This window comes from Nansenia antarctica, assembly GCF_963989245.1.
Source record: "Nansenia antarctica genome assembly, chromosome: 5".
Taxonomy (NCBI): domain Eukaryota; kingdom Metazoa; phylum Chordata; class Actinopteri; order Argentiniformes; family Microstomatidae; genus Nansenia; species Nansenia antarctica.
Genome location: NC_137690.1, coordinates 28,145,140 through 28,158,351, shown reverse-complemented (window position 1 = coordinate 28,158,351; position 13,212 = coordinate 28,145,140). Strand labels below are relative to the sequence as shown.

The following is a 13,212-nucleotide window of genomic DNA, read 5'->3' as shown; positions in this document are numbered from 1 at the left end:
GCAGAGTATGGTGGGGTGTGTGTCCAGGTAAAGGGTAATGTATGGCAGCCTTCTTCATTAACATACAAAACTTTCCATTTGATAATAAACCATTATTTAGATGGGGGGGGGGGGGCGATCATGTGTATCATTACAATATAGAGGTGACTCTGAAAGAACCTCCTCCCAGTACACACAGCTGATGTGGTAAATCAAAGGGTCTTTACAAGATATTTGCATGTCATTGGCTTTCTATTCAACTCACTATTCATTTCTTTGACATTCACTTGTTTTCACTTCAAACACAGGCAGGGAAGGCAGGGTATAACACAGGCAGGGTATAGTGGCCCCAGACTCTGACACTGAGTATTGTAAAGAACAACACACAGAGATTCATCTTCAACATTCTTGCACCTTTTCAGCTTTCTTTCACCTTTCAAGGCCCAACCAGGTAACCTCACATACCAATCAAACTGTTGCTTCTATCAGCTCTCCTTTCATGAACAGGTTATTTGTCCTGCACCACCACATAGGCTATTCTGGACATGTAAGAGCATATTGGAACATAAGGGAATTGAAGAACCTGTATTCAATCCATTTGATTTCATGACTATCAATCTAACAACTCAACATGTAAAGCAATAAGTCTCACACTTTTCTCTCCTACTGTGACTGTCATTGACCACCACCATTTCGGCAATAGTGCCTTCATCAGTGTTATCTATTAACTCAATACATGACAGTGACATATCGTCTGGCCAATGACAATGACCCGGGCAGTGAGATATGTTAGTGAATAGGTTGGCTTGTTTCGTTGTTTTGGCACGATTCTCCTCCCTCTTATCACACGTCCAGCTCTCTCCCGACAAAAGGTCAACACCAGGAAGGTTGGAGGAACTCAGGAGTCGGGAATCGCCTCCCATTTCAACTGAAGGGAACACTGTTGACCACTTTGGATAGTTTTTTCTTGAAGGTATGTCCTCTCTTCACTCATGCTTTTTTTCCTTATTTCAAATGTTTGTCAATCATTGAATATGAAAATAGAGATTGCTACATTTACAGTTAATACATTTTTAACCCATTTTTGGCAGGGATATGATTTAGGGGAAGATATGTCTGTCTGGCTGTGTATAGAACCATATAGACTTTAAGACGAGAATGCAAATGGGAAGAAAAGATTAGATAATGTGTGACGTTTTTTTCTCTCACATTTTAATGAAAATATGTTAGGTTGCCACTATAGCAGAAGGTTGTCACTGCAGGAGAAAGCTATACACCATGGTTGGGTAATTGAGGCACCATGCTCAGTGTTGCCATACCAAACAATAGTGTCTTGTCAACATCTCAACCATTGGACCACCTAGACACTGTCTGACCGAAGGCTGAATTAGGACCAGCTACCGTCTTCATATAAGGAGACACTGATGCATTTTGTTTGGATTTAGGTTCATTTCACATCAGTGTCATCGTCACTAAGGAAACATGAACCGTTCCTGTGTCAGCTGCTGGAAAACCATGTTGCTCTTCCTGAACTTCATCTGTTGGGTGAGTTTCTACTTGACCTTTTAATTGATACTCCTACTGAAACCATCGACTGGTCTTGAATGTTAAGAATATGAAACTGATTGTTGACGTCATACCTCTGAGGTAATCAATTGGTAATATCTTATACAGCCCGTAGAGGGGCTACAAACATTATCATCACTTCATTATTCAGTGCTACTTCTATTTTTGACAAAAAAAAACATTCTCTGTATCTTCCTTTGGGGTACGTTTAGAATTCTCCCTAAAACAATTTTTTTTAACTCATTTGAGACCGTACAGTGATACTAATACTATACTGTAAGTATAAGGTATTATACTTACAGAAGTAGGCCTTCACCTTTGGACACTAACGTACGTCTTTCACACCTGTAATGTGTTCCAGTTGTGTGCTGCCTTCGTCGTCGGCTTCGGAGAGTTCCAGATGATGCACTCCAGGTTTGAATCCCTGATCCCCACCTTCTGGCCCATCTACCCTGCCAACACCCTGGTGGTGACCGGCACTATAGTGACCTGTGTGTGCTACCTGGGAATCCTGGGGGCCTTAAAGGAGAACCGTTGCATGCTGATCTCTGTGAGTCTATCTGACTCACACACACACACACACACACACACAAACACACACGCACGCACACACACACGCACGCACGCACACACACACACACTACTATGGTGGATGCTAAACCAGGCCAGCCCAGTACAGCTCACCTCAGCTCAGCTCAGTTTGGCTCTGTAGTGAATTAGGCCATTGTGTGTTAAAGGCAGCAGTTGAATCTCACTGTCTTTTGATGATTGCAGTTTTTCATCCTGTTGTTCATCCTGATGCTGGTGGAGTTGGCCATGGGCTGTGTGTTTCTGGTGTATGACCGAGAGGTAAGACCCCTGTAACTTTCATTATGACTCATATTATGTACGATAATAACACAAAATGTGAAATACACTGTAATCATAATATGCTTGTTTGCGATGCAGATTGACTCTTTCTTCAAGAAAGATCTACTACAGAGCTTGGAGACGTACAAGAATTCCCCGGCGGATGGGAACCTAACTATCAAAGATGACTTTGATTCTGTCCAAAACTTTGTGAGTTTTCAGTCTACTGTACCTGTTATATCTGACTGTAATGTTCTAATGGGGGTGCGTTTTCAGTATGGGGACATTCCAACAATGGGTTGTGACTAGACATCTTACTGCAATAATACAACAATTATTGCCTGTCTTCTTGATTAGATTCACTCATTCACTATTTGTCTTGACTGTTTCAGTGTTGCTATAGTAACCCAGTGGCTGTGCTGTGTTCAGTTCAGGTGCTGCGGGGTGAACGGCGTAGCAGACTGGGAGGGCGACGCGCCCCTCTCCTGCTGTAACAGAGACCCCTGTAACATCCTCCCCCAGCCTAACTGGCCAGAGGTGGGAGTTTATTAAGTGTTCTAAATTATTATACAGTATGAAGCCATATACATGTTTTTAATTTTTTTTTAAAGATAAGTTTACGGAAGAGCATTGCGTTCACCCCAAAAAATAGACTAATTACTAATTATTATCTAATTATTATCTCCGAGATAGGATCTTCTAATTAGGAGATAAATATCTGTAATTAGTCTATTTTTAATATATTTTTGGGAGAACGCAATGCGCTTCCCTACGTTTCCGTAGAAGTGTGCGTCTCAAAAAACAGTTGAAATACAAAAAAATAGTGCATCTCTCTGTGTGCTTCTAGGGTTGTCACATCAAGCTGAGGAACTGGTTTGCGCAGCACTTTCTCAGCACCGGGGCGGGTGTCGTTGCTCTGTTCATCATACAGGTATACTGACTGCACCTTCAGTTTTGCTTCTGTTATTATTTATGTTTCGATGACTGTCTTTTTCATTTAGCTGAGTGCGTAGTGCCCACCTCCATGTGTGTGTGCACAGTGGTGAGTCAGAGACAAGAGATGTGTCTCTGATATTTGTCTTTGTCTTTGTTCACAGTTCATTTGCATGTGTTTCACGGTCCCCCTCTTTTGCCACTTCAGTCGAAGTGGACTTGGTTACCAGTGAAAGGACACCGCTTGACTTTCAACTGGCTCAATGCATAATAGAGGATCCAAGTGACCTCACTGACACTAATGTGTTTGACTAAAGTCCTGACTTAACAGGCCGGTTTTCCGGACACAGAGTAGTCCTGGACTAAATCATACTTCTTAGTCGACAATTAGGCTTAACCTGTGTCCAGGAATCCAGTCCCACATATTGTAAATAATAGTATATCTTGTAGCTTTTTCTCATAGGGTCCATAGGAACCTATCAAAGGACATAACAGTCCTACACTAAAGCCCACTATTTGTACTGTAGGTGTGAGCAACAAAACTGTAACTTCATTTTGATTGAATTCAGTACAAATTGCACATTTGAGTCTAATATATATTGTACATGTATAATTGTTATAATAGTTACTTTAATTATGTCCAACAAAAATAAAGGCACATTAAAAAACAACTTTGTAATTTGTGATTCCTTTGAAAACCTAAACCAATAATATCTGAGAGGATTCTGACCTCCGCTTTTCATTCCATCATAACGTTCTCCTTTCCAGAATAGATGTCTGAATACTTTGTCTTGAAATTAAGATTTTTTTCTCACCCAGACACAATGACAACAATTGAGGGTCTGGTGACACTTTAATTGGATAGTCCCAAATACATGGTTTTTAGATGTTCAGTCAATGTTGAACTACCGGTAATCCTTACCCTTACTCTAACCCTGAACCTAACCCTTACTCTAACCCTAAACCTAACCCTATCAAGCAACCTGTTGCATATCAAGAGTTGCAGTTGTTTGTTTGTTGATAGTTTGAGCAATTGTAGATCAAATAAATTGTGACAGTCCCTTTTGTAATGAACACATTTCTCAACTTAGATTTTCATGCTATGATTCACAAAGACCACACTTCCCTTTGTATGAAGGTTTTGCATCTTGGTTAAATAAGAGTGTTGGGTCATGGACTGAATCTTTTCCCCTAGTGCTATTTTGGATGTTTAGCCCCCCCTCCTCCCCCCCACCCACCCCCCCCACACACACACACACACACACACACACACACACACACACACACACACACACACACACACACACACACACACACACACACACACACTTCAGTCTCGGTCATACTGTTTTCTTGAATAAGGAAGTAGAATGAGTTTGCAAACCCCCGTCCTTTAGACTGTTATGTGCAATGGAAACAACAGCCAACACAAACGTACGCTACATGCTATAGCAGGTTGGTGATTGTCTTCATTTCTTCCAAAGGAGGAAACCATTTCAGTTGGCAAGGTGAGGAGAAACTTAATATGTTCTTGAGCTAAGTACATTGTTAGGGTAGACCTATAGTATAGTATACACAATGTGATCATCTGAAAGTTATTTTATTTGTTAAAAAACAGAGAATATATTGGATTATCTCTTTGGAGAGAATAACTTTTCACTTATAGTCCCAGAAATCCATACTTTGTTACAGAGTATTAATATTAATTACCAGAGGATTAGAGAAGTTAGTCATAGAGAGAGAGAGAGGATCTACGGTGTAGATCACTTCTTCCACCGGGTAATTTTTGTCGACATTTTACATACAGTAGATTAGAATGACAAGGGAGAATTACAAATTTGATTCAATGATTTCTTCTTGTTTTTTTATGACCGGTTTCAGAGGACCAGAAATATTGGTTGAAATTGTTTAATTACATTTTTCCCCACAATTTGATTCCACACTTAAATTAAAACTGATATTTTTCTTCATTCACTTAAATTTGTGGAAATCCAAGACCATATGAAAAAAGATTAGAGAATGGTTTAAACATACGTCCTCTCAGCTGATCTAACGGAAACATTGTACACAGGAAAGTAAGATGCACGCTCATTTCCTCATTGTGTGACACTTGATGGCCTCAACACTCAGAGAACAGTGCATTAATCTGCTCTCTTGAAATGAAGGAAATAACAATTTGACTCAAAGTGCCTATTTTCAAATCAGCTTGGCTTCTTCACTGATGATCTTTGAAGAAGTATAAAGTCAAAAATGCACATGATCCCTTTTGATGTCTCGATACTCTGTAATGTACTATTATGTCTCTCTCTTTTTGGCAGGTGTGAGAGCAGTTTTATAGAATGGCTCAAAGTTGTCTCAAGTGTTTGAAATACACCATGTGTGTGGTCAACTTCTTGTGTTTTGTACGTATCCCCCACTCCTCTCGTTCAATGAGATTTAAAACCAAATCTATATCAAATTCTCTGATTCATTATTCTGTCTGTATTAACGATGAACTATGTGTTTATTGACAGATGTGTGGAACAGCAGTGTTTTGTTTCGGGGTGTACATGATGGTGAACTACAAGGTGGCCTCTCTCTTCCCCTCCCTGTCCTTCCTGAACCTGGCCAACGCCCTCTTCATCACCGGCATCATCATCACCTCTGTGTCCTTCCTGGGGTTCCTTGGGGCCCTGAAAGAGAACCGCTGCCTCCTCATCTCCGTAAGCCTCAGATGGAACCCAAGTTTAGCAGCTTTGTGCCGGTTCTCCGGTTCTAGATTAAGCCCAGTGTTGGGACTAAACAGCATTACTAATAATAGATCTCTATTGAAGATACATTTTAGTCTAGGTCCTAGCCTTATCCTAGACTCTAGGATAAGGCTTCATCACATGGCAGAGGTTATTTGACCTCTGAATTGTGTGATGAATACAAATATTAAAAGGCAAAAAAAAAGAACAAACAAAAAACAATCCTACAATAGTATAATATACAGTGATTAAGAGTTGGTTTTCAACAGTTCCTTTAAACAAAGACAATATCAAACAGTGAGTCATGCACATTGGATTCAATTCGTTTTATTGGCATAACTCAACACTTGACATGACGACACAATACGAATGACTAAAAACCATGTGGGTGACATTTCTCTCTGAAGGTTTGTGTTTTATGTTTTCTGGTTTTACAGTTTTTTATCCTGCTGTTCGTTCTGATGCTGGTGGAGCTGGCTGGAGCCTGCTTCCTGCTGATATTTGAGAAACAGGTAAGAGGTACAGTGCAGGACATGTCATAGGAGCTAGTATTGTCAGTTTGGGTGATAAACCATGTCGTTGACTAGGGGGGTATTCCATCGATGTCGCTAAAGGAAATCTAGGCTTATAAATAAATAAATCTCATGAGACTTATCAAAACAAGCCTGGATTTTGTTGATAGGTCTTGTGAGACTTGTAAAAAAATAAGCCTGGATTTTCCTTTAGTGACGTTGATGGAATACCCCCGAGGAGGTCTGTGAGATGTCTGTAAGTGGGATAGTGTGATAGCAGATAACAGCGGGACCGAGGGGAGCATTCTGATTGGGTACGGTGCTAGCAGTGGAGGCTGGCGGAGGTAGAAATTGGAGGACAGGTTCATTGCGATGCATAGAATAGAATGAGGAATGGTATCAGCCACGTGCGTTTAGCGATAGCAAGAGATATTTGAGGGATGGTGGGAGCCAACATACATTAATTGATTTGCATGTGGAAAATCAGAACAATATATTTGTGGGGAGAGGAAATGAAATGATAAAGAGAATCCAGACTGGACACTTGTAAGAGATGGTGATCGTCACGACTACTACAGTACTAATATACGATGTACTGTATGTGCGATTAGATTGACACCATCCTGAAAAAAGACCTCACAGCCAGCTTGAAGACGTCCAAGGAGTCAGGAAAAGCTGCTAACTCAACAATGAACACAGACGACTGGGACCTCATCCAGACCACAGTGAGTGAACACATCTGAAACTTGAAATTAACGAAACATGACCGATCCCTTCTGGGTTTCCAAGAGTGAGGCGTGTTGGCGGCTGTGGCGCAGGAGGTAGAGCCGCCGTCTAATGATCACAAGGTTGGCAGATCGGCAGTTCGAGCCCCGGCTGGCCACATGTTGAAGTGTCCTTGGGCAAGATACTGAACCCCAAATTGCTCCCAGTGAGCGGGTCGGCGCCTTGCCGACCTTGTCGCCATTGGTGTGTGAATGGGTGAATGAGAGGCCGTTGTAAAGCGCTTTGGAATAAGGCGCTATATAAGTCAGTCCATTTACCATTTACCATTTGTTTTGTGTCTCTACTACAATCTCAACTTCAATTGTTCTCCATGGACTGCAGTTCCAATGCTGTGGAATCTATAACTCTTCTGATTGGGGGAACAGAGTGCCTGCATCATGCTGTTCCAAGCCGCCATGTGACATCAAGAATCCGGTGTACTGGCCAGAGGTACAGTATAGCATTACATAACCCTGGTCATTTATTTGACCAGTGTGGGGACTTAATCAATTGTACACAGAGGTTAATAGGTCAGGCTACAACTAAATCTACTAAAGGGATAATCTGCTGTCACTCAAAGGTGCTTTCTCCTCTTCATGTCAGGGTTGTTACAGTAAACTGGCGGTCTGGTTCGAGGACAACTTTCTGAGCACAGGGGTTGGTGTGATTGTGCTCTGCATCATTGAGGTAGGATTGTCTGCCATCTTTATTATTGACATTCATACAAACTACATATCCCTGTCTTGTCCCAAATGTGGTGTTGATTTGTTGTTAATCCTGAATGGAATATATGAAGAGATGACACCTGAACACCGTCTAACATTCATCTGTCTGTCTTTGTTGGTAGGTCTTGGGCATGTGTTTCTCCATGACTCTATTCTGTCATATCAGCCGGTCTGGACTTGGCTACAAATTATGAAAATACTTCCTCCCTGACTCCCCCTAATCAACTCCTTCTGTTTTAGAGAGGAAGAATTTTGCACAATTCTGAATTGTGTCTCCATTAACAACATATTTTTCATATAAAAGTATGCAATTATCTGGCTCCATTGTTCTGGTAATGAAAAGCTTTCTCTGAAGAAACAGCAAACAACAATGTTGGATTTTTATTTGAAATGACACAAAATGAGTGAAAATACCACCGCTCATCCGTAATCACTTAGCTGAGGTGCTGGAGCTGAAGAGTATCAAATGGAGTGAAAAACCCCACAGCATCCGCAGTCCGCACTCAAATCAGTGCACAAATCATTGTTTTATTGCGAGCTTTCTGCCTTTCATAGACCGTCTTCATGCCTCATTCTAAGGAAAGGTTCGATTCCCATGAAAGTTGAGAACAGTTGACAGAATTAGTCTTATCCTCCTACTGACACACACATGCTCATGTATCTGACCGTTTGTATAGAAGTGCTACCCATACCTGCCTACCGTGTCATGAAATGCTCAAAACACTTTAGCATTCTGTATAATACTTTCAACACTGACTTACTCCTTTTTAAAATGTCATAATCATGAATCAAGATGGCTTCCTGTCAGTAGTTCGCAACCTGCATGGTAAAAACAGAATATAACCACTTCTCCTTTTAGTGAACTGACGTATGTGGTGGTTTCACTTTAATTAGAATGGGTGTATGTGTGTGAGATCACTTTCAGCATTGCTTGGGTTCTTGTGCAAGTTTAACCAGGAAGTGAAGCTTGACATTCTGGTCTCTATGTAGATGTTCATGTCTAGCCTTTCTGAAATAAGGGAAATTAACATTCCCAAAAAATTCCCAATACAGAAAGTGTTTTCTTTCACTCAATAAATAAATAAGTCAACAAGAAAGTTTTTTTTCTCCATCAATGGGTCATGCACTGAACTTTCTACGTCCTCCATTTCCTCTCCCTTCTTGGTTGAAGTACACATTCCTCATCAGATTTAACATGACATGGATTCAAGAGGCTGTCACTCAACAACATATACATCAAAATGCTTGATGAAAATACAACAAGCAATAAACAGAACAGGCTTTAACATAAGGAATGAAAACACAGACACATTCAGAGTCCACATAGGTATTCCACATTTTTATTTAAAGAATAAAATCCTGCATCCTCAATATCTTAAGACCAAAAAAAAACAACTAAAAAAATACTAAAATTTCCTTTACATTTTTAAAATAATTTTGTTCTTTTTTGAAACCATCACACAAAAAATAGAAACAAGTACAATTTCGTAATTTAAAAAAAAGAAAGAAATGTAACTGTACACAGCAGAATATACCATTTATTGCAAACTTGAACACCCCTGATACCTCAGAAACTATACACACAATTATTGCAATTCACCTAGAGATATGCAAAACTACTCAGACACCGCTCATTCATTCTCTGTTCTGCTCCGGAAACAGACAGCTGTTCACTAAGTCTGCTTCTCCCACGCCACCCCCGGTGACGACCCTGTGACAGAGGCACAGCACAGTAAGTGGTATCGTCGATGTATGCCATTATTGCAGTCTGTTTCAGGTGGGGTCCATTCTTTTCTTTTTTTTTGTTTATGGGGGGAATTCCAGTAAATGTGGCACTTTTTCCCCTACTTTCTGCGAACAGACAACAGAAGAAACACTGTCCTCTTTGGGAGAAAGAGGGATGCAATTCAACTAAACTGAAATGTTCAACGTGTTCTCTTTAAGCAACAAATGTTCTCTTTTCAAATGGGGAAGTTAGGAAACAATCAGAGCCCTCCACCACAGAGAGTCCCTCTAAGTGACATCATGTATTCAAGATCAATTCAGCAGTAACCTACTTTGACATTATGGTAAAGCAAATGTCAACAAAACATAAAATGCTAGACTAGCCTAACTCCTGTATCATGGACACCTCTAAACTCATTGGATACTTACAAAATAAGACAATCTCTCATCGCTAACTATAATCACTACAAGTCGATTAAAAAAAAAGGGATTTCATTTGGAAAGATATGTTTCATTCAACAGCCTTTTGGGCCATTCAACTACTTGTGTATAACCGGACACCTATACATCATAGGACAAGCTTGTGTTACTGTATTATGTGCACAAAGAAATATGTTCTTCTTTTCTCTTATGTTCTCTTTCATTTTTTTTAACAGTATAAATGCCAATAAGACTACAGTAGCGCAGTCTGACAAATGGTTTCCACTTCGCTGTGTCCAGGTGGAGCTCTAAACATCGCTACGCACATTTGGTACAGAAGCCCAGGTTACAAGAGGCTGGTCTGTTTCTAGCGTAGGGTGTTCCTCCACCTTAGTACAAGTATGCTTATGTCAGCGGCCAGTGCTACATCGGAGGAGGACCCGTCCATTACACAATGACATTTCAAACCCATGAATTTGGACTTGATCTGTGAACTAAATTATAAAGTCTCTATCTAGTTTGATACCTACTCTATGCCGAAGGGTTGCGTCATCAAAAGCCAATTCAATGCGCCTGCATGACTCTTGTATCAGCGATGTTAAGCTAGTTTGGAAGAGTAGTTTGAGACAGTACCATGCCTTGAAGGACATTCTAGTCAGAGAGAACCAAAAACCACCGCTTAAACGCTGCAAAGAGTGAGCTCACTCAGGAAACATTTAATCCACCCAAAAGGTCTCATGATAGCAGATTTTCTGCAATGACAATTGACATCAATAAATAAAGATGAGAGAAATGCAGTCTTTCCCAATCCGAACCCTTGTCTACCAAACCCCAAGACCGACCCCATCCAAACCCCAAGACCGACCCCATCCAAACCCCCAAGACCGACCCCATCCAAACCCCAAGACCGACCCCATCCAAACCCCCAAGACCGACCCCATCCAAACCCCAACCATAACCACCGACATAACTGGAATGAGTAAATAACAAGTAGGGTAACCCAGCCCCTTCTCAAAAAACATTAAACATTGCGGTTTAAAAACCTGTATATCTGCTTTTCATAAAAGCTGTCAGTATGTTTGTTGTGTAACCACTGACCCCGTGATAAGTTCCACACTTGTTACGTCAAATACAGTATCGAGAAAGCGCGCCCTCTACTGTCCGGCTGCCGCCTGCATACAGTACAGAACACTCAACAACAGACCCCTTTATGGGGAAAGATCACAGTTACTGTTAGGCATGATACTAAAAAACCCAAGTTACATGGATGACTCTTCTGGAAACCAGCATGCAGCGATCTATGGCTTCATTCATACTAGAGAGCCCAACTCAGCTGGGCTGGCCTGGTTACGCATTCACTATAGCTTCTGAGACAGTGGCGGGAATGACGCTGCGAGTTTGTTTCGATCCGTGCCGGTACAGTATGGTTCGGATCGGCTCTGTAGTGTGTAAAGCCACTATCTGCCATCTGTTTGCCCATTGCACCATGGAGCAGTCTTCTTAGCCTCGAGAAGAACAACAATCAATGCATTTTTAAGTGAGAGTCCAAGCAACCCATAACCACCGTTATTATCAGACAAGCAAGCAATCATCTTTTCACAAGGTAAGCCGGCTGTGTTGTACTGATAACACTCATTCGAAGTGATTGCTTTTTTGGGGGGAAAAATGACGTTTTTCATTTACTTTTAAGTTAAAAGCAGAACAAAGGAGAATCATCACTAGCCATATTACTATTTCCTGGTGGCCAGTCAAAGCCTAAGAGACAATAATCAGTATTTTTTTTTAAACAGCAATATGGCTTATATTTGCTTTTAACTCTTCCAAACTAAAAATCAAGTTAATGCACAGTTTCTTCTATTAGGAGCTGACATGAACGCTGACACTAGGTATCACGTGATTGATAGTTCATAGCCCATCCTAAGAAAAGGAATCTAAAACAACCACACTGATCATTTAGAGTCGAGACGAAATAATACTTTTCACTTCAACCACCGCCATAAGCCTCACACATACGTCACGCAAGGGAATTAGCAAAAAAAGCTACTAGTTCTAGTTAAGGCAGGTTGTTTAGCCACATCTGCTAAAGCTAGCACATTGTCTGAAGAAACATTCAACACCCGTCCCAAACGGTACTCACTGCACCACGAAACATCACACACCTGGGCAGTGGACATTCCCCACGGCAGAGACAATCAGGATCACGGACATGCCCGTATAAGGAGCGCGTCCGGAGAACAATCTAAGAACTTAGGGTTACTTTTTGGGGAATCCTCAGTAAAAAACAAAACAAATCTGACCCACCGTGTTAGTGAACATATTTGTAGATTGCACATCGACTCATGATATGTGAGCAACATAGTGGGGCAGCGTACAACTGCTACTAACAAAAAAAAACATCTAAATATTATATGTCCAAATCGCATATAATAGTATACAGTTGGTCAGTGGCTGCTCCATGGTGCAATGTCGTCAAGAAAACTGTAGGCATGGAAACCATAGAGAATACTACTGCAGTTGTTAAGACTACAGGGTTTTTTTCATTGCCAAATAGTGAGATCTCTGCACAGGGCATACATTTCATTACGTCTACAGTGCCTTTCAGAATGGAACTGGAGTCCCACGCCTCGGTGGCATGTGAACGCTGTATAGCAGCAATTACAACCCACGTTTCATATTCTAAGACTGCGTGATACTAGCATTTACCAAGATGCTTGTTACCGTCAAGAAGGACAAAGGAACTACAAATATGATCGCTGTTTTAACTTGTTTTTTGCAGCCCGATTTCTCACTTCCTTGCAACTGACGTTGTGATTAAAAAAGAAAAAAAAAAGACATCCCCTCAAAAAAAAGCAGCCTGGAGAAATCCCATAGCCAGGCGTTTACAGTATGGGAATGTGGGGGGGGGGGGGGGGGGCATGGGACACAAGGTGTGTGTGTTCCACTGAGTCTGTGTCTGTTAGCAGAGAAGAGGGAGAGGGGTGCTGGAGCTGCACGTGTAGCGGTGGGGTT

At 41.2% G+C, this 13,212-nt stretch overlaps 2 protein-coding genes across 2 annotated transcripts; both read left to right on the top strand.

Annotated features, from left to right (window-relative positions):
- Window positions 1-1,461: 1,461 nt before the first annotated feature.
- Window positions 1,462-3,560, top strand: LOC308157492 (leukocyte surface antigen CD53-like; the record flags this gene model as incomplete). Its single annotated transcript, XM_080531049.1, has 7 exons — window positions 1,462-1,524; window positions 1,907-2,095; window positions 2,320-2,394; window positions 2,494-2,604; window positions 2,824-2,931; window positions 3,242-3,325; window positions 3,492-3,560. 7 exons carry the CDS (start codon window positions 1,462-1,464, stop codon window positions 3,558-3,560), a joined length of 699 nt encoding a protein of 232 aa, XP_080387175.1.
- Window positions 3,561-4,774: 1,214 nt separating this feature from the next.
- Window positions 4,775-8,304, top strand: LOC308158873 (leukocyte surface antigen CD53-like). The gene is made up of 8 exons (XM_080532584.1): window positions 4,775-4,835; window positions 5,646-5,729; window positions 5,841-6,029; window positions 6,494-6,568; window positions 7,180-7,293; window positions 7,676-7,783; window positions 7,937-8,020; window positions 8,181-8,304. Exons 2-8 carry the CDS (start codon window positions 5,667-5,669, stop codon window positions 8,250-8,252), a joined length of 705 nt encoding a protein of 234 aa, XP_080388710.1. The 5' UTR covers window positions 4,775-4,835; window positions 5,646-5,666; the 3' UTR covers window positions 8,253-8,304.
- Window positions 8,305-13,212: the final 4,908 nt, after the last annotated feature.

Bases quoted from the DNA above. Each gene is read 5' to 3' on its own strand.
- LOC308158873 (XM_080532584.1), top strand. From the start codon at position 5,667: ATGGCTCAAAGTTGTCTCAAGTGTTTGAAATACACCATGTGTGTGGTC. The intron at 5,730-5,840 runs GTACGTATCCCC...GTTTATTGACAG, and splicing joins TGGTCAACTTCTTGTGTTTT to ATGTGTGGAACAGCAGTGTT. The intron at 7,294-7,675 runs GTGAGTGAACAC...CATGGACTGCAG, and splicing joins GGGACCTCATCCAGACCACA to TTCCAATGCTGTGGAATCTA.